The sequence below is a fragment of the Heteronotia binoei genome, chromosome 3, assembly GCF_032191835.1.
Source record: "Heteronotia binoei isolate CCM8104 ecotype False Entrance Well chromosome 3, APGP_CSIRO_Hbin_v1, whole genome shotgun sequence".
Classification (NCBI taxonomy): domain Eukaryota; kingdom Metazoa; phylum Chordata; class Lepidosauria; order Squamata; family Gekkonidae; genus Heteronotia; species Heteronotia binoei.
The window spans coordinates 133,701,559-133,724,989 of NC_083225.1; the positions used below are offsets into that span (position 1 = coordinate 133,701,559).

At 41.5% G+C, this 23,431-nt stretch overlaps 1 protein-coding gene across 5 annotated transcripts in view; it reads left to right on the forward strand.

Moving 5' to 3' along the window:
- Positions 1–23,431, forward strand: part of POU2F1 (POU class 2 homeobox 1) — a 146,249-nt gene that overhangs the window by 68,126 nt on the left and 54,692 nt on the right. For 3 of the 5 annotated variants that reach the window (XM_060234469.1, XM_060234473.1, XM_060234470.1), the window contains exons 2-3: positions 9,809–9,877; positions 22,184–22,278. In XM_060234469.1, the coding sequence (XP_060090452.1) occupies positions 9,809–9,877; positions 22,184–22,278 (164 nt within the window). Of the gene's footprint in view, positions 1–3,898; positions 4,666–9,808; positions 9,878–22,183; positions 22,279–23,431 lie in introns of those variants that run through there. The other 2 variants (XM_060234471.1, XM_060234472.1) reach the window with 2 other exon arrangements.

Sequence of the window (23,431 nt, forward strand, 5' to 3'; positions counted from 1 at the left end):
GTGATTCTGTGTTAGGTTACTATTTTGAGGTTTTTTCCTGATTAATAAAAAGGATGGATCTACAGGGTCTCAGTTTCTTCCAAAGGATTTGTAAATTCTGTCTGGTCTCCCTGGTCTCCATGTCAAAGTTTAACCCAGGAGACTGGTTTGCAGACTTGAATCTCCAAGATGCATATGTTCACATTGCCATTCACCTTGAACACAGGAAATACCTATGCTATAAATTTCAGGGAGTCCTGTGTGAATACAGGATCCTCCCTTTTGATTTGACCACTGCTTGAGTTTTTACAAAATATATGGCAGCAGTGGTAACCCACGTAAGGTCACACAGATGTTCTATCTTTCCTTATTTGGATGGCTGGTTATTTACTGCCTCTTCTGAACTTGAAATACAAATATAACTGTCACTAGCCCTGGAGAGATGCCAGAGTTTAGGTTTACGAGTTAATTGGGAAAAATCCAACCTTGTTCTCACTCAGCAAGCATTCTTTATTGGGACTTGGCTAGATTTCACTATAGCTAGAGTTTTCTTACCAAGAGACAAGGCATTATCTATAAAATCTTTGACTAACCATTTTTTTCTCAAATACATTTTAGAAAGCTGTTAGCATTGAGAGACTATTGGGCCCAATGGCTTCCACCACCTTTGTAGTCCCATTTCTCGGCTCAGGATGAGACCACTGCAGAACTGGTTCATACCTGTGTTTAACCATACAGTTCATTCTCAGACCTTGCATTTACGATGGTGGACCAGTGAGTCTAACCTGCTACTGAATGTTCCATTTGGATTCCTTTTTGCACAGATTATCTGTAAGGACAGATGCCTCCCTTTCAGGCTGGAGGGCCCATTGCAGAGACAGGTGTGTTAGTGACACACGGTCAGAGGCTGAAAGAGGACTACACATTAATCTCTTTGAATTAAAAGTGATTCATTTTGCCCTTAACTCTCTTGCAACTCTTCTTTGTGGGAAGGTGGTGCAGATTCAAACAGAACACCAGAGCTGTGTTTTATGTCAGCAAGCAAGGGAGTACAGCTTTCCTCCCTTTATGCCAAGAAGCCAGTGCCATTTGGGAGTGGGCAATTATGAATCAGACATCCCTTCAGACCATCCATATTGCTGAATCAGAGAATACCACAGTGGATTTACTCAGCAGATTAGGGGAATCTGCAAACAAATGGTATATACACCCAAGATTACAGCTCTTCCATCTCAGTGGGGCTTCCCAACTGTGGACCTATTTGCCACAAGGTTCAATTCCAGTCCCCCCCTTTGTTCAAGGGCACATCTAGAGCCACTCTCCCTAGAGAATGCCTTCTAATTAATTTGAAATCAGACCTTTTTTTATGCCTTTCCTCCTATCCCCCTGATAGGGAAAGTAGTGGCCAAGTTAGTCATAAACAACTCCCTTTGCATCCTAATCACACCTTTTTGGCCGAGACAGATTTGGTTCCAGGTTCTAGTACATAGATCAAGGCAGGGGTGTATTTACCTATCTTCCTCAGACTCCAGACCTGTTGAGCGTACAGGATACAACTCATCCATAGATGGTCAATTTGCACCCAACTGCTTGCTTGCTAACTCTGATGAACAGCCTTTCTCTGAGTCAGTGAAATCAGTTCTTATCAATGCTCATAGGACTTCAACCAGACTCTCTTATTCTTACAAATAGAGGTGTTTCACCATTTGATTAAGGGACCAGGGCGGGACTCCCATACCAACTGCCCATTATCTCTAATTTTAGAATATCTGTTATCCTTGAAGAACTCAAGTCTCTCTGTTTATTCTGTTAAAATCCATCTAACATTAGTCTCTATCTTCTTGACGTTTCAAGGAGGTTCTTCAAGAGTCTTAATCATTTGCTATCTCCTAGAATATCTATTGGGAGATTTGCAGTTCTTCTGGGTATCATGGGTTTAGGGTCTGGGGTCTGGATGGAGGTGGTACTTTAGGCTGGACATTAAAAATTTAAGGAATTCTTCCACTTGTGGCTTTTATTATCATTTTATTTATTCATCATTGTGATTAGGGATGGTCATGGACTGGACCATGGACCTAATTTTTCCATAGACCGGGGCTCAGTTTGTAGTCCATGAGCCTTGTCCATGACATCTCGCTGACACTGACTTCCCATGACCCTCCCAGGAGGTTTGTAAGGTCTGTGTTGGAAGGCTTGTAAAGCCATTTTAAAGGGAATATGTTCCCTTTAAATGGCTTTTGCAAAGCTGCACAGCGCACAAGTGAATACAGAGTGGATGAATGCACTTCTTGAACTTGTGGTGTGTCTTTTTGAAAGTCATTTTAAATGGTTTTTGCAAAGCTGTGAGTGAAGGCCAAATGGCGAGTTCATCTACTTCCTGTTTACTCAGAAAGGAACTGGAAGTGGGTGAAGTTACCACTCGGCCTTCACTTGCACATTATGCAGTTTTGCAACAGCCATGGAAAGGGAATGCATTCCCTTTGAATGATTTTGTGAGCTGTGCATTGTCACAGACCAAGCAGACCATGACCAATCTGGTAAATCCCATGGACCTTAAACCACAGTGGTCCATGGCATTTTTTGGACCATGCCCATCCTTAGTTGTGACCTGGTTACCCTATGGACCAACAGATAGGTACACTGGTGCGTGTACACACTGAATTAATTAGCCAATTATTTGATTGCAGATTTTTAGTAAAAATGAATGTTGAGAATCTGAAAGATGCAGTTGCTGTTCATGTTTAGACAGTAGTTCTGATTGCTGTAGTTTAGGAGAAGACACTTAAATAGATGCCATTTTCTTATTTTTAGGAAGCTCACATCAGTTTATTTTAGTTTTACTTCCAGCCAATAGACATTCATTCCAGCAGTTAGAAATTTCTGAAGAGTAGAGTGACTATGGAATCTGAAAGTATCCTGTTAAGTCTCCTGTTCCATAAATTCAGGCATTTGAGACAAGGCAAGCTTTTAAATTTGAACATTTTTCTTTTTTTCGAAATCTTTACACTATTTTAGTTTGTTTGCCACTTTGTGAGGGGGTCCCCTCATAAACCATCACATTTCCTTCCTTCGTTCCAGCATAATTGCTTGATTCTCAATATACCCGATTAGAAGCCGAGCTTCCAAAGAAAAAAAGGAAAGGTCCCCTGTGCAAGCACCAGTCGTTTCTGACTCTAGGGTGACGTTGCTTTCACAATGTTTTCATGGCAGACTTTTTACGGGGTGGTTTGCCATTGCCTTCCCCAGTCATCTACACTTTCCCCCCAGCAAGCTGGGTACTCATTTTACCGACCTCAGAAGGATGGAAGGCTGAGTCAACCTGGAGCCAGCTACCTGAAAACCCAGCTTCCACGGGGATCAAGTGACTGGGAAGGCAATGGCAAACCACCCCGTAAAAAGTCTGCCGTGAAAACAATGTAACCCCAGAGCCGGAAATGACTGGTGCTTGCACAGGGGACTACCTTTACTGTAGCTCTGTGCCACGGGGCTCTTGAAGAGCTTCCAAAGACCCCTTGTATTCCAAAGGCTGCAACTGTAATCTGGAATTCTAGAATATTTATTTAGGAATAAATTTTGTTTTCATGAGTAGATGCATAAAAAGATGAGTCAATAGAATAATAGCAAATTTATTTGAAGCACATTAGAGGATTAGAAGGGCTTAGATATTACTTGATATTCCATAGTATTGGACTAAATTGGTAAAGCAACAAATGTGAATTGCTTGCTTCACACTAACTAAAGGTATGCCTCTTCTCATTGCATAAAGTTCTCTCTCTTTTTGTGGAACTGTTAAACTGTCATATAATGCGTTTGGAAAATGCCACATAAATGTGCAGGCAATCGTTAAGACAGGTCTGTGTTCAGCTCCTACCTTGCTAATTGTTTTCCTGGGATTATTTGGATTGTGTAGAAAGCTTTCCCAAATCTCCTTTATTACTGAAGTCATTTTTGCCAGCAGGAATAAGATTAAAGGTGCTTAAGACTGTAGAGTTGTTTCTAATTTGTACGTGTCATTTCAGTGGCATTTTAACAGAATTTTGTCTTGCCTCGTTCCCCTCCCTACTTCCCCATGGTACTGTGCTCAAGTTAGGTCTAAGAAGGAAAGCTATTGGAAGAAATTTTCATTTTGTTCCCTAATTATTATGCTGGCACTTGGGAGATAATTTTTCCCTTCATGCACTGCCAATTAATATGCAGATGAGCTGATAAATATTTATATCATGATTTAAATTATGCAGGGAGCGCTTTCAGTGTACTCTGCAAATGAATTGTTCATGGACTTCAAAGTGCTGGCTGCTGTGCTAACGAGAGGAGATTTGCATAAGGCCCTAATCAGGCGCATACTGATTAAGCTTCATTATGGAAACTGCCAGCTGCAATCTTTGTTTCTATTTTATTAAAAAAAGGGGAACTTTTCATGCTTCAGTCGCCTTGACAATGTCAGACACAGCTAGTAGGAGAGACTAAAACTCCACAGAGCAACTGAAGTTTCTCTGTTCAGTTGAAGATTGCTATGGTGTAACTGAAGTTGTGTTTCTCTATCCCCACCCCCTCCCTTTCTTGTTCCGTTAAGAGCAGTAGTGTAGGTTTTTATTTTATAAATAGTGTTTTCCTCCCCTTTCCTTGGACTATCTGACTCTGCAGAGGATTGCACAGCTATGCTGGACTGCAGCGACTACGTTCTAGGTGGGTACCAGTTGGACTGACTCTTGCAAGTGTTTAATATGGAAATAGCAGTTGTGAGAATTGACTATGCATAGATGCTTAATCACATATGCAGGACTGAGAGGTGTTTGAAAGACTGGAGACTACCACTGATAGCTAGCCTCCTAGTTTGTGCCTTTTTCTGTGTTCAGGAGAGTCTTGTTCTGTGGCTCGGAAAGACTAAAGTTGTTCCAACCTCAAGTATTGCTCAGTGCAGATACTTATGGGATTTTAATCTGAAAAACATTTTATTTTTGACAGAAATAGAGTCATGTTTCCCTGTGTGTTTTTCCTCTAAAACAACACTCGTGAGGGAGAAAGCTCCATCCATCATGACTTAAAGGCTTGATCAATTCATCCTGAGTAATATATTTGTGTGGGTGTAGTTGATACAAAACTGCACCAATGTTTAGTGGCAAACAAGGTTGCTACCACAGTCAGTGCCTCTGAACTGATACCTCTTCTGGTAGTGATTGCGAGGGCTACAGTATTTCCTGGTGAACCTATGTTAACAGTATTTTAGTTGTGTGTGTGCTTTTCTTTCCATTATATTGTAAAGTAATATAGAGGCTATTGAGATTTTGCAGAGTCTGTCCTTAATCTTCAGTGCTTCTAACCTGTAGTATTTGAAGAATTCATAATAAAAAAAATAGAGTTCAGTGATGGTAAGCAAACTGAACTCTGGCAAAACATCTTTACTTCAAGAGCCACAGCTCTCCTCTGTGTATTCAAACTCAGCTTTGCAGTGTTGCAATGCAGTAAAGATGTTTGGAAGTATTCGGTACAGAGTTCTCACCCTGCCTTTAGTGAAGTGGCATACATTCATCAGGGCATAAGAACGTGGGCAAATGTGATTCATTAGGTGGATTTATAAGCTTATGAATATTAGCAGATCCATTCTTATAGGTACTCACACATGTTTGGAAATACTGCTTATTTTTTGATGATTGGTCTTGTAGCTGTCTTTCAGGGACACCAGAGCTCTCTTTAACATTAACAAAGATAACATTCATTTTTATAACAGCTCACAAGAATATGACCAGCCCTGCCTGCACCTGGTGTTTTCAGTCCTTGCTTTGGTTTTGATTCTTGTACTTTTAGATTATGTCAGTGTTTCAGCCGTGTGTCTGACGTTTTATGTTGCTTGGGAATACATAAAATAATTTTCTCCTTGATATTTTTAAACCTCTTCTAGGCAAATTATAGTAGTTAAGCTGTTTTAAACCATACATTTTACCTGTTTTGATACAGTGTTTAGTGTAAGTGTATCCAGAACCACAGGAATAATGATCTTGTTATGCATCAGATTCAGCTAATGCAGCATTCTGCTCCCACTGGTGGCCAGCTACATATCTGTGTATTCGCAGCAGACCATGCAGGTGATAGCCTTGCCTTGTTCTTTCTCCCCAACACTTAGTATTCAACCAGTGTGGTATAGTGGCTAGAGTGTTGAACTGGAATTTGGCAGACCCAGGTTCAAATCCTATCTCTGCCATGGAAGCTTACTGGATGATCTTAGGCCAGTCCATACTTCCAGACTAACCTGTCTTACAGGAGAGAGATCAAGATAGGTAGCCGTATTTGTCGGTATCAATAGAAAAGAGCAAGAGTCCAGTAGCACCTTAAAGACTAACAAAATTTGTGGCAGGGCATGAGCTTTTGTGAGTCACTGAAGAAGTGAACAGTGACTCACAGAAACTCATATCCTGCCAGCTCCCTGGGTTATTATGAGAGTAAAATGGAGGAGAGAAGAGTTACAGTAAGCCTTTTTTGAGGTCCTGCTGGTGAGAAGGGTGTAGGGCATAAATAAAATAAGTATTCAGGGGGAGATTGCCTCTGTTCATGGAGGTTCTGTTTAGCTGTCATAGGATATAGTCATTGATAAGAGGCACCCACTATAAATCTGAGTCCTTTATAAACTAATCTAAGGTGGTGCTCATCATTGCATCTTGTACTGTGATAGTCCATTACATAACATCACATATCGTTTGCCCTTTAGCAGTCTGTTTTGTTTTGTCCTGTCTTTCCTTCAAGGAGCTCAGGTTAGCTCTCTCCTATTCTAATCACCAAGTGCTTAGAAATGCGAGAAAGTGAAGGTTGCTGCATTTTCTTTGGAGCACCATTCACAAGTTATTTTATTTGCAAATTCTGACAATTCAAGATGTGGGGGAGGGGGAATTGTAATAATAATAATCCTGCTTCCTAAGGTAAATCTTTATAGTAAAACCCTTCTAAAAGGATACAAGTTTGGGTTTGGAACTTTGTTTAAAATCTGTCTCAAGCTGCTATACCAATATAAACCTGAAACTTCAAAAATAATTAAGCTTTTGGTGTAGTGTGGTAATTTGCCCTGTATACTAGGTAAATAATATTGACATTACGTACATGTATATGTATTATTAACAGGTATGATAAAAACAGTTTAAAAATATTTCCCAGGAACCTCCAAAAAAATAGCACGTATTTGGGTATTTTTTAGCCTTGATATATGTAACATAGGTATGTGTAATTCATTAGCCATTGTTGGTATATTCATTCCCACCCTGCAGAGTGGGGTGGGGAGATCATATTTATCATCATAGTCCTCCCCAAGATTGTGACCATCTAGCAATTGATCTTATTGCCATGCCATTATTTCAGGGAATTGTGGGATTTTTTTGTGAGGCAGACTGTGTTGCAGATTGTATAGTCACAGGCAGGACTACTGTATTGTGGTGCCGTAGTAGCTGCTGAAATCTCCTCTCCTTCATGTCTGTTATATCAAAGGCTGGACTGATGCAATTGACTCTTCCAGAAATATGAGGGCCCCCTATTGGCAATATTTCCACATCCACAGTGTTATCATTTTATTTCTTATTTAGGTCCCAGTCTCCAGACACAATCTGTGCACCCCTTATACTTTGATACCTCTGATATCCTAATAGAGAAAAAAAACTTTGCTGCCAGCTTGTACTTTTTAGGTGTTGAAATGCATGTCTGGTAGAATAGCAGCTTAGGTTTAATTGTTAAGGTGCCTGGACCAATCAGATTCTCCTTGCTGTAGGTTAATGTTTCTGGGGTTCCCTTTTCCTTTATTATCCAGGTATTGAGAGAGGTATTTTTCTTTTGTTTATGTTTTGCTGATGCCTAGGAATTTGAAATATTTTCATGTTCTGATTATGGATTTGTTATAATTATTTTCTTTCCTTTTCCATTCCAATCTTCCCTTCTTCCAGTGTTTGGCTCTGTATATTGGCTAACATCTTTCCAGAATGTGTCAGCCATCTGTCACTGTATGTGTGTGTGTGTTTTAATATGTACTTGGCCTGCCCGCTTTTGTGGTGAATGTTAATTATAGTTTCAACATGGTTTCTCTACGTGCAGCAGTGTCTGTATTTGATTTTTTTCCCTTTAGTTAGCTACTGCTTATTTTCACTCTCCTTTACTGCTTTGTTACATAAGAGAAGCCTGGGACTATAATATTCAGATCACTTTGAGATTGTGTTTTGAAGAATTTGCCTGCCTTTTAGTGCCTACAGTTAACCGGTGGACCACAACTGGGACACATTACCTCAGTGGAAATGTATGATGGGAGAAGCCCACTTTGACAATTACAATCCAAGTAAATAGGATTCATCTAAATTCTTTGTAATATGGTTATTATTCCAAAAGAGTAGTTTGCAGCCAGAATAGAGTGTGTGTATGTTTCGTTACCTCCTTCATTATCTGCAATGCAAAATAAGCAAATTTGTGTGAAAGAATGGAGGCTTTCCTCACAAATACTGTTATGCCTCTACCTCAAGATGTCAGCTGTTATAGCAAAAATTTAACTGCACAAATTTGGCAGAGCTACTAGTGAGGAAGTGAGTGAAGCATTGTGTATTTTACTTTACATATTATTCCTAAGAGTATGAATTTCTTGCAATCATTAAAAAATACAGAGATTTAACCAGATGAAGAAGGCTGAGAATTGACTGTAATCTATAATGAGAATAAATCTGTTGGCTACAACAATGGTGTTCTTCATTAACATTGTATTATACTGACAAGCACCAGTTCAGTTTGCAGAAAGGAGTCTGATCTTATTCCAACTGAATTACAGTTCAGCAAGAATCCTGAGTATGATGAATGACTATCTTAGGGATATGCCAAAATTGTTCTAGGTCATTTGGTTCATCTTTTGCCACTTGCCATAAATAATCATTGAGTCCCCACCCCCCACCCCCATTTTAATCCTGCTTCAAGAATCTTTAAAGGTAAATTGAATCTTCATTTACTACATCATCTTTTTTGTATCACTCTTATGGGTTTTGCAGCTTCTCTGAAGCCATAATTTTAAAGCTTCTAGAGCTAGTTTGTAGACTCAAATATCCTCCCCTCTGAAATGGAGCTCAGACTGTGCATACTCAAAGGAAAAGAATCACACTTTTCTGCTCAGTTCCTTTTCACATCTGCAAGAGCAGTGTTAAGAAACTTCTCTGAGTGTTAACATGGCATTTCTTTTTTGTTTTGTTTTTTTAATCCTAAAAACAGTTTTAGATAATTTGTCATTTTTATATATAGTCCATTTTAAAATGCTGCCATGTGCCATCATGTTCAGTTTAGCATGATGATGTGATTGCATAATGGTAGCATAAAAAAGTCAAGGAAGCATGGTACAGAAGAGGACTAACAGGAGCATCTGAGGGGATACCAAAAATGTGGATGGCATAGGTAGAAATAGAGGTGAGTTTAAATGAAACATCAAGGAACCTTTTAAGAAGTCCAGCAACATTTTGTTAAACCAAAACGCTACACCAACTAAATGATTTTTCAGTACAGCCTTTTGAGATTGGTTAACTGATTATAATTGAAACAAATGAAAAAAAACAAGCCTTTATAATGTATCTTCAGAGAATGCCTTTTCCTCTCCAGCCTGCTGAATATAATTATTTTGAAGAGTTTTGCAGTGGTGCTAGAAATTTCTGTGGCCTAGTTTTCTAGGTTCCTTTTGATAGTTCCTTGATCCCCCCCCCCCAAATGCATTTTTGTGTACTATTTACTGATCTAGTGTGGTATTTGATGTTTTGTACTGTAGAACAGATAGTTTTGGGTATACACAGTGTTTCTGTCCTGGTTATTTTCTTTACCTCTGTTTCCAATGCAGACTCAAGAATGAACACTCCGTCAGAAACCAGTAAACCTGTAAAAATGGAGAGTGGGGATGGGGAAACAGGTAAGAATGAAATGATGCTGCAAACTGGCTTTATAATAAAACTGTATGGATTTGAAAGAGAGATTTGATTGAGTGCTGGGTGGCTTTTTAATAAAATAGCTTTAAGATTAGAGGGGGAGAAGATGGTGTGATGTATTTATTTGGTTCATGACACAGTCATAAGCCTCTTAGTTAAGTGTGGTTTTTGTGTTCATTATTGTGCCTAGCATGTAGACCAGGGGTGCCCAACCTTTTGGCTTCCCTGGGCCATATTGGAAGAAGAAGAATTGTCTTGGGCTGCACATAAAATACACAAACACTAATGATAGCTGATGATGAGCTAAGAAAGGTCCATGCATAATTTCCGTTATATCTGCCACCACGTATAAGCAGAAGGGGTGGGGAGGGAAATCAGTAAAAAAATAATTCCATCCCTCTCAGAAACACAGAGCCTTAATGTCCTTTCTGCTTCCAAGTCCTGTTGCAGATGGCCCAGAGCTGAAGCAGGAACCATGCCACATAGGCCCCACAAGGCCCAGACCAGGCCAGACTGCAGCAAACCCCACCACAAGCCCAGATAACTATAGTGACCTCCGCAACAACTTCCACAAGACCAACCCCCCCGCCCCCTCTATCTTACCTGGAGTCTAGAGAGGCTTACTGCAGGCTACACACAGAATAGGAGCACTGAAAATGAGGAACTGGCTCTGCTGGCCAGCAAATAAGAGAGGCTCAACCAGCCTGCAATGCTCTCACTACTGCTAGTAGAATGTTTGTATCTGGCGGGCCTCTACATCAGTGTTGTGTAGAGCCTGCCTACTCTTAAAACAGTTCAGGAGATTGTTGCTCCATTTGTTACAATTACAAATAAATATTATTGTAAAAGTAAATTCTGTTTGTAATAATTGTTTGGATACACTATATTTTTAATATGCTAGTTGCAATAATTTAATGCCAAGTAAAATTGTCCATAGTCAGATTTTATGTCCCTAAAGTAACAGAATGACTTTCAATCTGGAAAAGAAAAAAGAAGTGCTAATGTGGCATTTTTTTCAATTTTTCCAAAAATTTCCGGGTTTTTTTTCTCCCGGGAAAAAAAACTGGGTTTTTTTTCTGAGCTTCAAAATTTCCGGAAATTTTGCATCTTTACCCCTGATATCTCCAGAGCACAACCGAAGGCTTTTTGTCCTGGGTGGGAGATCCAGAGGGGGCCACAGCAGGAAGAAAGAAGAGCTGGAGAGCACCCAGGAGCAAAGGAAGAGCACTCACGCACACATGCTCTGAGTCAGCTCTGGCGCCCTCTCTGGTGGTAGGGGGAGAAAGCAAGCAGGAGGAAAAAGTAACCAGATGTAGCCTCAGTCCCAGGATCTGCTGCTGCTGCAGCACACAGTTCCAGGTGCTGTTTTAAGAAAGTTTATGAGTTTGTGTTGGGGCCGCATCAAAGCCATCCTGGGCCACATGCGGCCCTTGAGTCGCAGGTTGGATAAGTTTGATGTAGACCATAATAGGTGTTTAGTAGTGCTAGTAAAAGATGTTGTTCCCTCAGGGTTGTTTTCACCCCCTTATTGGACATACAGAAAGCAAAGTCAACACTAACAACATTGTTTGTCCACTTGGCACTTGGTGGTAGAAAAAGCACAATCAGAAGGGTAGAATAGATACTGTATAAAGGTAGACAGTGTTGTGCAAAAACTTGCCAAATGTTCCCTATTTCTTGTTTCCTTATCTTAATATTCCTCACTAGTGCCACAGTTTGCTTTTAATTGAGATGGTTTCATTGCCTAGGGCAGGGGTCCTCAACCTTTTTAAATAGGGGGCTAGTTCACTGTCCCTCAGACTGTTGGAGGGCCGGAATGCCGTTACTGTACAAGGCCGCGGGCCGTCAGTTCTCCATCTTCTGCATCTCTCTCCCTTCCCCACACCACACACCCTGGCCTGGGAACTCACCTCACCTCGGTATCAGCTCACACTCTGTCTCCGCCGCCTCAGCCCAGTGCCGGAAGTGTGCGTTGCAAACGCAAGTTTAGGTCGAACGTCACTTCCGGTCTGATTTTGCCATAACCCGGCGGGCCGCATAAACGTCCTCAGCGGGCCGCATCTGGCCCGCGGGCCGTAGGTTGAGGACCCCTGGCCTAGGGGCAAGGGGGTTTTGGTAGGAAAACCCCAGCTGGAATTTATTTGCATATTAGGCCATACTCCCTGATGTCACCATTGTTTCGCACATCACTTTTTTGTAGAAAAGGCCCAGCAGGAACTCATTTGCATATTAGGCCACACCCCTGACACCAAGCCAGCCAGAACTGTGTTCCTGTGTGCTCCTACTCAAAAAAAGCCCTGCCTAGGGATATTTTATAGTTTGTTTCTGTTTTTTAATACCTTAAAGATACTGATATTGCCACTGCTTGTGAGCTAAGTCCACCACAAGTATGCCTGTAGTATTTTTATCAGTGGTGTTTGTCTTTAGGGAAGGTCTTAATATGGTGTGGCGTTTGTACTGCGGGACTATAAAGGTAATGGGCCACTCAGTAACTTCAGTGAATTTGGATGGTGCCCATATTTTGCAAACAGTTCTGTTATTATTGATTTTTAGAATAATAGAATCACAGAGTTGGAAGGGGTCATACAGGCCATCTAGTCCAGCCTCTTGCTCAATTTTGCGTAGCTGTCTGTTTGGGGTGATGTCACATCATGATGTTTTCCTGGCAGACTTTTTATGGGGTGGTTTGCCATTGTCTTCCCCAGTCATCTATACTTTATCCCCAGCAAGCTGGGTAAAGTTTTTCTAGTTTGTTTCCAGTATTTCTGTTCAGCATCCTGTGTTCCATTTTCCTCAGGATGAAAGCCACTTTTCTTGTTGGACAGTAGCTTTTTTCTACATTTTTGTGATGGCAATTTGTCTTGTAATCTGTGATACATGGGAAGCAAGTTTTAAACTGGTCTCTTGAGAAAATGCTGCCCAGTGCAGCTTACATTGGTAAACTAGTTCCCAGTAACTATCTGCAATTAACAATTGGTACTTTCATTTGTCATACATAGCCTTTTAGAAATGCCCACATTGTGTATCGATAATGGAAGTGATTGTTCCAAGGTTCAGAAAGGTAGGCTTTATTTATATCTTGTAACCTCATCCGAACATGTTTACTAAAAATAGATCCTGCTGAAATCAGTCTGACTTTGGTCTGGTTAGTGTATTTGGGACATTTCGGGAGGGCTTAGTAGGTTTAGGACTGTGTATTTGTTCTGTGAAGACATTTTTTATATATATATATTAGGAACTACATGCCATACTGGCAACTGAATCACCCTTCAATTGGCTTGTATCATGATGTTGTCCAAAGAAAACAGGAAGGAAATTTGGTTTGCAAATAGTTCAGAAGATAGCCATGTTGGTGTGCAATAGGACAGCTAGTGTCCAGTAGCACCTTAGAGACTTAACTAGATTTTCAGAGTATGAACTTTCCATAGTCAATGCTGATGAAGGGAGTTTAACTCTCAAAAGCTCATACCGCAAAAATCTCTAAGGTGCTACTGGATTTTACTTTGCATATGTACATGTGAATCCTGGAGTGGGTGAGAATTGAGGCTGCCAGGTATTAAAATAATGGCCATCATTATGACATTTTTCTTAAAGATAAAGTTGAGGGCCCATATGAAGTGGAAACAGGATAACTGAGCATGTGTTTTGGCAACTTCTCTCAAAAATCAACATGTTGTCACGTGAATATTGTCACTTTTGGAATCAAAGACATCTTCATAAACTTGCTCATATATAGTTTACAAAATACCCCTTATACTGAGGAGTCTAGAGTAGTTAATATCAGCTAGATTTAGTCATTGGATCAAACCAACCCTGAATTTTGAATTTATCCTCTCTCCTTTAAGGAAAAGCAGTAACCACATAACCTTTTTAGGTGATTAGGCTACTACAGATTGAGCTGGAACAGGAAAGGAAATCGCATTTGTGATTGCTTAAGAATTAAGCAAACATCCCATAATGTTTTTAGGAAATTTAACAGGAAGCATATTTAAATGACTGATCAACAGCTACAAATGTGGTTTATCCTTCCCAGTCCATCTTATTTCCCTGTCCAGCTTATGTCTGGCTGGCATGAACTTAGAGCATGGTGGCACTAGCTGCATAAAAGCAGCAAATGTAGTAGAAACGGTGGAGTGACCACCAACATGGGGAAGTTGGCAGTTTCCTGAAGGTCAGCTTCTGCCCATGGGCCAGTAAGAAGGGTATGAAGAGGGTTGGGGTGCTTAAAGCTACATAAATAGTACACAAGAGACTGCAGTCTGTATTCTAGATGTTGGACAGATGACTAGTTTATTAAATGTGATAAAAGAATATTCAGTAGTCTTCTCATGGTGGCCATGATGAAAGAGTGGAAATGTCAGTTTACCTGTCTCTTGGGTTGGAATCATACAACTGCTGATTTCCATCTACTTACTACATATCTCCCTCTTGACAACAGAAGAACATTTCAGGAGGGCTTAGTAGGTTGCAGCAAGAAAGGAAAGCAGGAAAATCCTGTGCAAGGTCTACTTCACAAGCAGATCTAATTGGATACAAGCTACTGTCATTAAATCAGATTTAAAATGTCAGATAGAAGTATTCAAAGTTTGTGTAATTCAAACTCTGATCTTAGTTTCAAAATATTTCTCTCTAAAACAGAGCAATTAGACCTAGTCATCTATAGGGTACCTTTTAAAAATCAGCAAGTAAAAACATTTGGGTTTAACAGTATTCCACACATCACTAGAACCAGAGTCATAGAGTTAGAAAAGTCCATCTCTAGTCCAATACCCTGTTCAATGTAGAAAATCCAAAACTTTGAGCATTCCTAAGACATGATTGACTAACATTTGCTTGAAGACCTCCAGCAAAAGGAAGTGTACCCTTTTCATGTAGTTGGTTTCATTGTCTGAACTATTTTTGCCCTCAGGAAGTTACCTGTCTGTAACTTAAGCCAATTAGATGTAGTTTGAAGCGGCAGAGAACAAGTCTTTTCCTTTTTTTGTGTGTTCCCATTAGGAAGTACCAATATGGTAGGATGACAGATTCAGTATGACAGGTATATTTATCATATCCTTATTAACATGTTTATTCTGTCCACCTTTGTTTAGTTTATGAGTAAAATTCACTTCTGAAGTCTAACTTTGTCAGAAGTTTCTCATATAGGATTTCTATGGATGGGGAACATGAAGGTGAACAGTATGTGAGGTAGAGCACTTTGGGAGTCAGTGAGCAGACTCTGTGTCTGGTAATGAAGCCCACAGAAAAATAAACTCCTGTCACTCAGGTATTTCAAGTCCCCTGCTGCCAAGCAGTACATCCATGTACACTGCAGATCATCCCTGCACAAGCCGGACTTAATTTTGTCACAAGCAGGAAGCAAAAGCTAAATATAGGCAGGTGACCAAAGCCTGCAGATCAGACCTCATGTACAACCCCCATGTTGCTATTATTATTGTTAAGAAATTAATTGTTATTGTTAAGAAATTAATTAAGCTATTATTGAAAACATTCACCCATTATGCAGATAGGAAATACTAAAGGTGAGTGTCTATTGTACTAGAGATGTAATTTGTAGTAATGAAGTCAAAAACTGTGCAAAAGACATAATTTGAGAAAGTGAGACAATTTTACAATACTGCACACCACTCAAAATATGCATGGAACTCAGAAATAAGAATCTGAAGTCATTTACCCATTGCACAAATATTTATTATTTATTTATTTAAGTTACTTCATTTGTTCCCTGCCTTTCTCTGTAGTGGAGTTCCAAAGCACTTTCTATTATTCTCCTCTCTTCTTTTTTATTCTCACCACAACCTTGTGAGGTAGATTAGAATGAGTGAGTGATTGGTCCAAGGTCACCCAGCAGGCTTCCATGGATATTCAAACCTTGGTTTTCAGATCCTAGTTCAGCACTTTGTAACCATTACATCACCCAGGATCTCTCTCTTATGTTCTCTTATTCCCTCAAAAGTGTATACACACTTCTAAGTATTCTCCACTACCCCTTGTACTCTCTTGGTGCCTGCTTCATTCAGTAGCAGCATGATTCTAGATGACAGCAAGAAGCGAACAGGGAGTCTTAGCCACTAGCTGTTTACCCCATCAGATGCCTGTTGTAATAACCTGGGTAGCAGCAACTGGACAATGTGCTGTTCGTAGCTGCATGGGGTAGTGGTGGGCCAGGGAGTCTGACCCTTTGTTACCCCGTCAGCTGTGTGAAGACTTGTGACTACTAGCATGTGAGCAGTGGCAGCTGACAACCGGCAGCAGGTGGTCAGTCAGCACTATGGTGATTAGTACCCAGTGGTCAACTCAACTCCTACCACTCAGTTTGTCAGCTTGGGGCTGAAGTTGATGATGCTGAAGAATGCTAGGTAACCCACTTGTCAAAGAGTAGCACCAGCCACAAGCAAACTAGTGCTGGGCCTTCCTATTGATTTCTTGCATATACAGTATGTCACAGAAGTGAGCACACCCCCTCACATTTTGTAAATATTTAAGTATATCTTTTCATGTGACAACACTGGAGAAATGACACTTGGCTGCAATGTAAAGTAGTGAGTCTACAGCTTTTATAACAGTGTAAATATGCTGTCCTCTCAAAATTACGCAACACACAGCCATTAATGTCTAAACTGCTGGCAACAAAAGTGAGCACACCCCCAAGTGATAACGTCCAAATGGGGCCGAAGTGTCAATATTTTGTGTGACCACCATTATTTTCCAGCACTGCCTTAACCCTCTTGGGCATAGAGTTCACCAGAGCTTCACAGGTTGCCACTGGAGTCCTCTTTCACTCCTCCATGATGACGTCACGTAGCTGGTGGATGTTAGAGACCTTGCGCACCTCCACCTTCCATTTCAGGATGCCCCACAGATGCTCAATAGAGTTTAGGTCTGTAGACATGCTTGGCCAGCCCATCACCTTTAGCCTCAGCTTTTTTAGCAAGGCAGTGGTCGTTTTGGAGGTGTGTTTGGGGATGTTATGTTGGAATACTGCCCTGCGGCCCAGTCTCCGAAGGGAGGGGATCATGCTCTATTTCAGTATGTCACAGTACATGTTGGCATTCATGGTTCCCTCAATGAACTGTAGCTCCCCAGTGCTGGCAACACTCACGCAGCCCCAGACCATAACATTCCCACCACCATGCTTGACTGTAGGCAAGACACACTTGTCTTTGTACTCCTCACCTGGTTGCCACCACACATGCTTGACACCATCTGAACCAAATAAGTTTATCTTGGTCTCATCAGACCACAGGACATGGTTCCAGAAATCCATATCCTTAGTTTGCTTGTCTGCAGCAAACAGTTTGTGGGCTTTCTTGTGCATCATCTTTAGAAGAGGCTTCCTTCTGGGATGACAGCCCTGCAGACCAGTTTGATGCAGTGTGCGGCATATGGTCTGAGCACTGACAGGCTGACCCCCCACCCTTTCAACCTCTGTAGCAATACTGGCAGAACTCATACGTCTGTTTCCCAAAGCCAGCCTCTGGATGTGATGCTGAGCACGGGCACTCAACTTCTTTGGTAGGCCTGTTCTGAGTGGAACCTGTCCTGTTAAACTGCTGTGTGGTCTTGGCCACCGTGCTGCAGCTCAGTTTCAGAGTCTTGGCAATCTTCTTATAGCCTAGGGCATCTTTATGTAGAGCAACAATTCGTTTTTTCAGATCTTCAGAATTCATTGCTAGAAGGTGCCATGTGGAACTTCCAGTGACCAGTATGATGGAGTGAGAGCGATACCTGCTCCCCCTTCACACCTGATACCTTGTACCACTAACGAGTCACATGACACCAGGGAGGGAAAATGGCTACTTGGGCCCCATTTGGACATTATCACTTAGGGGTGTAATCACTTTTGTTGCCAGCAGTTTAGACATTAATGACTGTGTTTTGCATAATTTTGAGGGGACAGCACATTTACATTGTCATACAAGCTGTAGTCTCACTATTTTACATTGTAGCTGTCATTTCTTCAAGGTTGTCACATGAAAAGATATACTTAAATATTTACAAAATGAGGCAATGTACGCACTTCTGTGACATACTGTGCATATGTGCCCAACTCGTGTATTCATACACAAGAAATGAGAAGATAGGTCCTCTTCTTATACTGCTTCCCCTCCATCATTATACATAAATCTGTCGAGCAACTAATTCTGTCTTCCTTTTAAAAACAAACATTAAAATGGCCAGTGAAAGAATAATCAGCTAGTAGCTCTGCTGCCAGGGTATTACTTCTCTACTATTCATTTGTTTTAATACTTGAAGTTATTGGACATTCTATAGACTCTTATCAGCTGGCCTTTGGCAAAATTTCTTTTCATGTGTTGTGGATCCCAGCTGTCAGATATCAGGAGTAAATTTGTGTCATTTAAGAACTTAAGAACATAAGAGAAGCCATGTTGGATCAGGCCAATGGCCCATCCAGTCCAACACTCTGTGTCACACAGTGGCCAAAAAAATTATACACACACACATATATACACACACTGTGGCTATTAGCCACTGATGGACCTCTGCTCCATATTTTTATCTAACCCTCTCTTGAAGCTGACTATGCTTGTAGCCGCCGCCACTTCCTGTGGCAGTGAATTCCACATGTTAATTATTTGTTATTTCTTAATAAATCTTATCAGTGTCCTTTTCCCAAGTCATAAGAATATCCAGAATGTGAACTCTTTTCCTATTAAAACTAATACCAAGCTGAACAGTCCTGTGAAAAGAATGTAAATATGATCATAAACATTCTACTCAGGAGGACTCGGGTACCTGTTCCAGTTCTGTACTCTGTATTTGAAGGCTCATTTATACAAAATAACGAAATCAGTAATGGTCACACTAAGTATATTCAGATGCAGTCTAAATTTACCTGTGTGGAGGCAGAGGAACACCCTTGCTACCAGGAAGAAAAATTAAGCACGGAATTTAAAATAGGTTCAACCAAAATCTGTAGAAAATTATGGAAAGAGCCCTTACATCAAGTTGAACATTCAGTTACCTTCAATAATATCTTATCTTGTGTGATATTCATGTGCACCAATATCATAATCTAGAAATCTGGTTCTTGTGGTCATATTCTTGTGGATTGGTAAAGGGATCTCTGGATACTGCTCATTTTTTCCCATTTTAGATTCACTCTGAGTCTTTCCAGTCATGTCTATGCAAATTCATTCTTCTCTGTAACCTGGTGGTATATTTGATTCTGCTTTATCTTTGTGTTCCTGTAATCACCCTAATACTGAAGTTGCCTTTACTGTTGCTTACTGACTCTTAAATTTTATCGATGGGGAAATTACAAATTTTAGCTCGGTTCAAAGAAGGGGTCCAAATTACTGCTAACAACCAGGCCTCAGATTCAGCAGGAGCTCACAGGAGCACAGCTCTGAACCTTTCTGAGGCTCCTCCCCACCTACCTTGTCCATTGATTAGTAGGTGCAGCTGCATAACAATCCCTGGATTAGGAGAGCAGGCGGCCAGCCAGCCACCAGGAACTTCACCACACCCCCAGCAGCCTTCATTAAGCCCGAACCACCCTTTCTCCACTTCTTATGTGATTTTGGGCGGTGGGTGGCTTGCTGGCCTTTTGACTGGGGGCGGGGGGGGGGGCGACAGCCCAGGAGGCCCCAGGCAAACGAGGCCTGCTTGGACTGGCTGGATCTCTCTAGCCAGCCCAAGCAGGCCTCGCTCACCCAGGGCTCTCTTTTCTTGCATCGGGTTGCTTTTGGCTGGTGGGGAGGGTTGCAAATGCTAATGAGTTATGCTAATGAGCTCTGCCACCTATTTTTCTACAAAATGACCCCTGATAACAACTACAGTAGAAACTCTTTTCTTTATTGATTGATCAAGATCAAGGAAAGCATTCATTCTTAAGAAAGCAGAAGATGCTAATAATTTTACAAAAATATGCATATAAAGACAACCTGACATCAGGATTTTGCAGAATTTTCACACCAGTTACGCAATGACAACTCAAAGCTGCACCGGATGTAAACTAACAGAAAATATATCCATACATTGTTTTTAACATATTTGCAAGAATGCTACTACTTTATGGTATGTTACAAGCAAAACATGAACTGTTTACTACTATAGTTCAAAAAAACAGTTCTGAGATAAAGTCTAGTTTACCTTTATAAGGCAAGGAATGCAGACTTCTGGAGACTTCAGCTAATAGTGCAGACAAGAGTGCTGGATCATCAAGCGAGTCAAACATTTCCCTAAGTTCTTTACTTGACCCTCACAAACATGGCTACACTATAGATCCAGGTGGGCAGCCGTGTTGGTCTGAAGCAGTAGAACAAAGCAAGAGTTGAGTTGCACCTTTAAGACCAACAAAGTTTTATTCAGAATAAAACTTTGTTGGTCTTAAAGGTGCAACTTGATTCTTGCTTTGTTCTATGGCTACACTGTGGCTCATTCACATTTTACCTTTCTCCCTTCATCATCCTTCTGTTGTTTTTTTTCCAGCACTATTAAAACAGATGTTCATTTCTTTTATAACTTCTCATCTTGTAGAGTTTTTAAATTGGTTTCCCTCTCTTCCATCTTCATCCTCATTTGTGTTGTGAACGCTGCTATATGTCTCACCCTTTCACTCTGGTCACTTTGCCTGTAGTGCCACCTTTCTTCCATTAATTTCGTTTCTTGGATGCTATCAATGGATTATGTTTACAGTAGATAGTCTCTGACATGGAGCACAGTTTCTCCTCCTCTAAAATATCTGTTGGTGCAAGATCAATGACTTTCATTGGCTTTCAATTGGTCCTGCATGCACTGAACTCTTTTGTAGGATCCAAACCTTTTGGTTTGTTTCACTTTCTGTAATCTTCGCCAAGCAAAAGGTTGTTACAGTGCTCCCACAAGTTACCTGGACTTCAGTTATGGATGGAAAACTTGTCAGTTATAGAAATTGCTTCTCTCTGTTTCCTGGTTGTCTTAAAATAATACAAAGATAGTGTTCAACTGATGCGCTTAGCTGATCTGAGAGCCCAAAAGGTCCATAACATAACACCTACTCTCAGGGCCGGCTCTATACTGTCTGGTGCCCTAGGCAAAAGTGTCTTCTGGCGCGCCCCCCCCCCCCCTCCCATAACCACACAGTGAAAGGTGGAGGAGGGAGAGAATGCAAGGAGGGAGGGAAAGACCAGTGGAAGGTGGGGAAGGAAGCATGACGCTGGGCAGAAACGGGGAGGGAGAGAATGCAAAGGAAGGAAGGGAAAATGAGGGGAAAGTGGGAAAGGAAGCAGGAGAAAAGAATGCAAAGAAGGAAGAAAAATGAGGGGAAGGTGGGGAAGGAAGCACGATGCGGGACAGCAACAGAGAGAATGCAAAGAAGGAAGGAAAAATGAGGGGAAGGTGGGGAAGGAAGCACGATGCTGGCAAGAAACAGGGGTGGAGAGAATGCAAGGAGGGGAGGGAAAGGTGAGAAGAAGGTGGGGAAAGAAGCACAACGCTGGCCAGAAACAGGGTGGGAGAGAATGCAAGGAGGGAGGGAAAGGAAGCACGACACTGGGCAGAAATGACGCTGGGCAGAAATGGGGAGGGAGGGAAAGACGAGGTGGACGTGGGGAAGGAAGCAGGGCGCTGGATGGAAATGGGGGGAGAGAATGCAAGGAGGGAGGGAAAGACGAGGGGAAGGTGGGGAAGGAAGCACAATGCTGGGCAGAAACAGGGAGGGAGAGAATGCTGCCACCTGCCCTTTGCACCGCTGCTTTGCAGTGGTGCTCTCTGTCACTTCCCCAATCAAAGTGCTCTAAACCAAGGCCTTACCGCCTTTGCTGTGGCTGGTGGCGCATTATCTACTTTTTTGAAAAGCCTGCAAAAGGAAGCTTCTCCCCCCCTCCTTCCAGGAACCGAAAGTGAGGGGGAGCAAAGTCTCCTCCCCCGAGCTCTTCAAAGCAGTAGATGCCATGCCAGCCACATCAAAGGTGGTAAGGCTCAGGCGTGGTCTCTTTGAGGAGGAGGAGGGGGCGGCAACGCTTTCCTCAACGAAGGGCAGGCAGAGGCAGGCAGGAGCAAGGTGGGGGGGAAGCGCAAGAGAAATGAGGGGGTGGCGGAGGGGGGCAGGCAAACTAGGCATTTTCCATGGGCACCGGAAGGAGGGGAGCCCAATTCGTGTGCCCTAGGCAACCGCCTAGTTTGCCTAGTGGGTGAGCTAGCCCTGCCTACTCTTAAGTTTGCCTGTAAACTTGTGCCAGCACTGTGATGAATCTGCAGCAAAATTTAAGAATGAATCCATAGATTTTTCAAAATTGGTGTTTGGGGAAAATTTTTAAAAGGCTGTAATTTCTTTATCCCTATAGGCACACAGACAAATGGCCTGGACTTTCAAAAACAGACTGTGCCTGCCACAGGGGCGATCTCTACAGCCCAGGCCTTTCTTGGACACCTCCATCAGGTAAGTTTAAAAAAAACCCCTCCAAGATTAGAAGTATAGTGGAGCTTTTCTCTGCAAGGGAGGAAGTTGAACCTATGAGTAGATGCACAAGCACAGGACAGCATGCCTGAAATATACCAAGTTCAAGAATTAATGACTTTACAATGGGCTGGTGTAGCCTATTGTGGGAAGAAAATAAAAGCAGCCAAAAGCAGAGAGGAATAGCATTTTCTGTCCAAAATGAGTGATTTGCAGATCTATGAGCAGGTCCATCTAGTGCCATTATCTCATTGGACCATATGAAGGAAATTGCATGGATCATGTGTGTGGCTCCCAAAATATATATATTTGCTCTTGTTAATGGGTGATGTCATACAGCAGACAGCAAAATACACTGACAACTGTGAGAGTATTAGCTAAAATAGTGACTGTGGCCAAATAGATTAGTGTAACGATTTCAGTTGAGTTTATTTCTATCAATGTATTCTCAAAAAGGGTTCAAGTAACACTGCATTTCTTAACTGGATCTGGGAGATCCCAGTTCAAATCCCCACACTGTCATAAAGCTTGCTTGGTAGGCTTGGGTTTTCTCTCTCTGTCTGCCTAACCCACTTCACACGGTTGTTCTGAGGGGTAAAATGAGGGAGACCAATAAACTGATAATTATGCCTTCGAAGAATTATAGGACAAACATGTATGAAATGAATATGATTTAAATTCATTCTATTTTACAATCTCTGTCTATCAAATCGCAGCTTTGATCAGGGCTTTTTTTGTAGCAGGGAACTCCTTTGCATATTTGGCCACATACCCCTGATGTAGCCAATCCTCCAAGAGCTTACAGGGCTCTTGTTACAGGGTCTACTGTAAGTTCCAGGAGAATTGGCTACATCAGGGGTGTATGGCCTAATAGGCAAAGGAGTTCCTGCTACAAAAAAAGCCCTGGCTTTGATTAGGCTGTTGTGTGTGTAGAAAAATGAGCCATCTGTAAGTATAATCAGTTTAACTGAGACCCTTCCAAGTGTCTCAGTGGTTGCATTCAAAATAAGATAATATATTTCAGCTTTTTTCTTAACACCATGGCTGCTTACAGACGGGCAGTTTAAGGCAACCCAGAAACACCTTAGAAACTACTAGAAAAACCCGTTCAAATGCACACATCTGCTGCCCACCC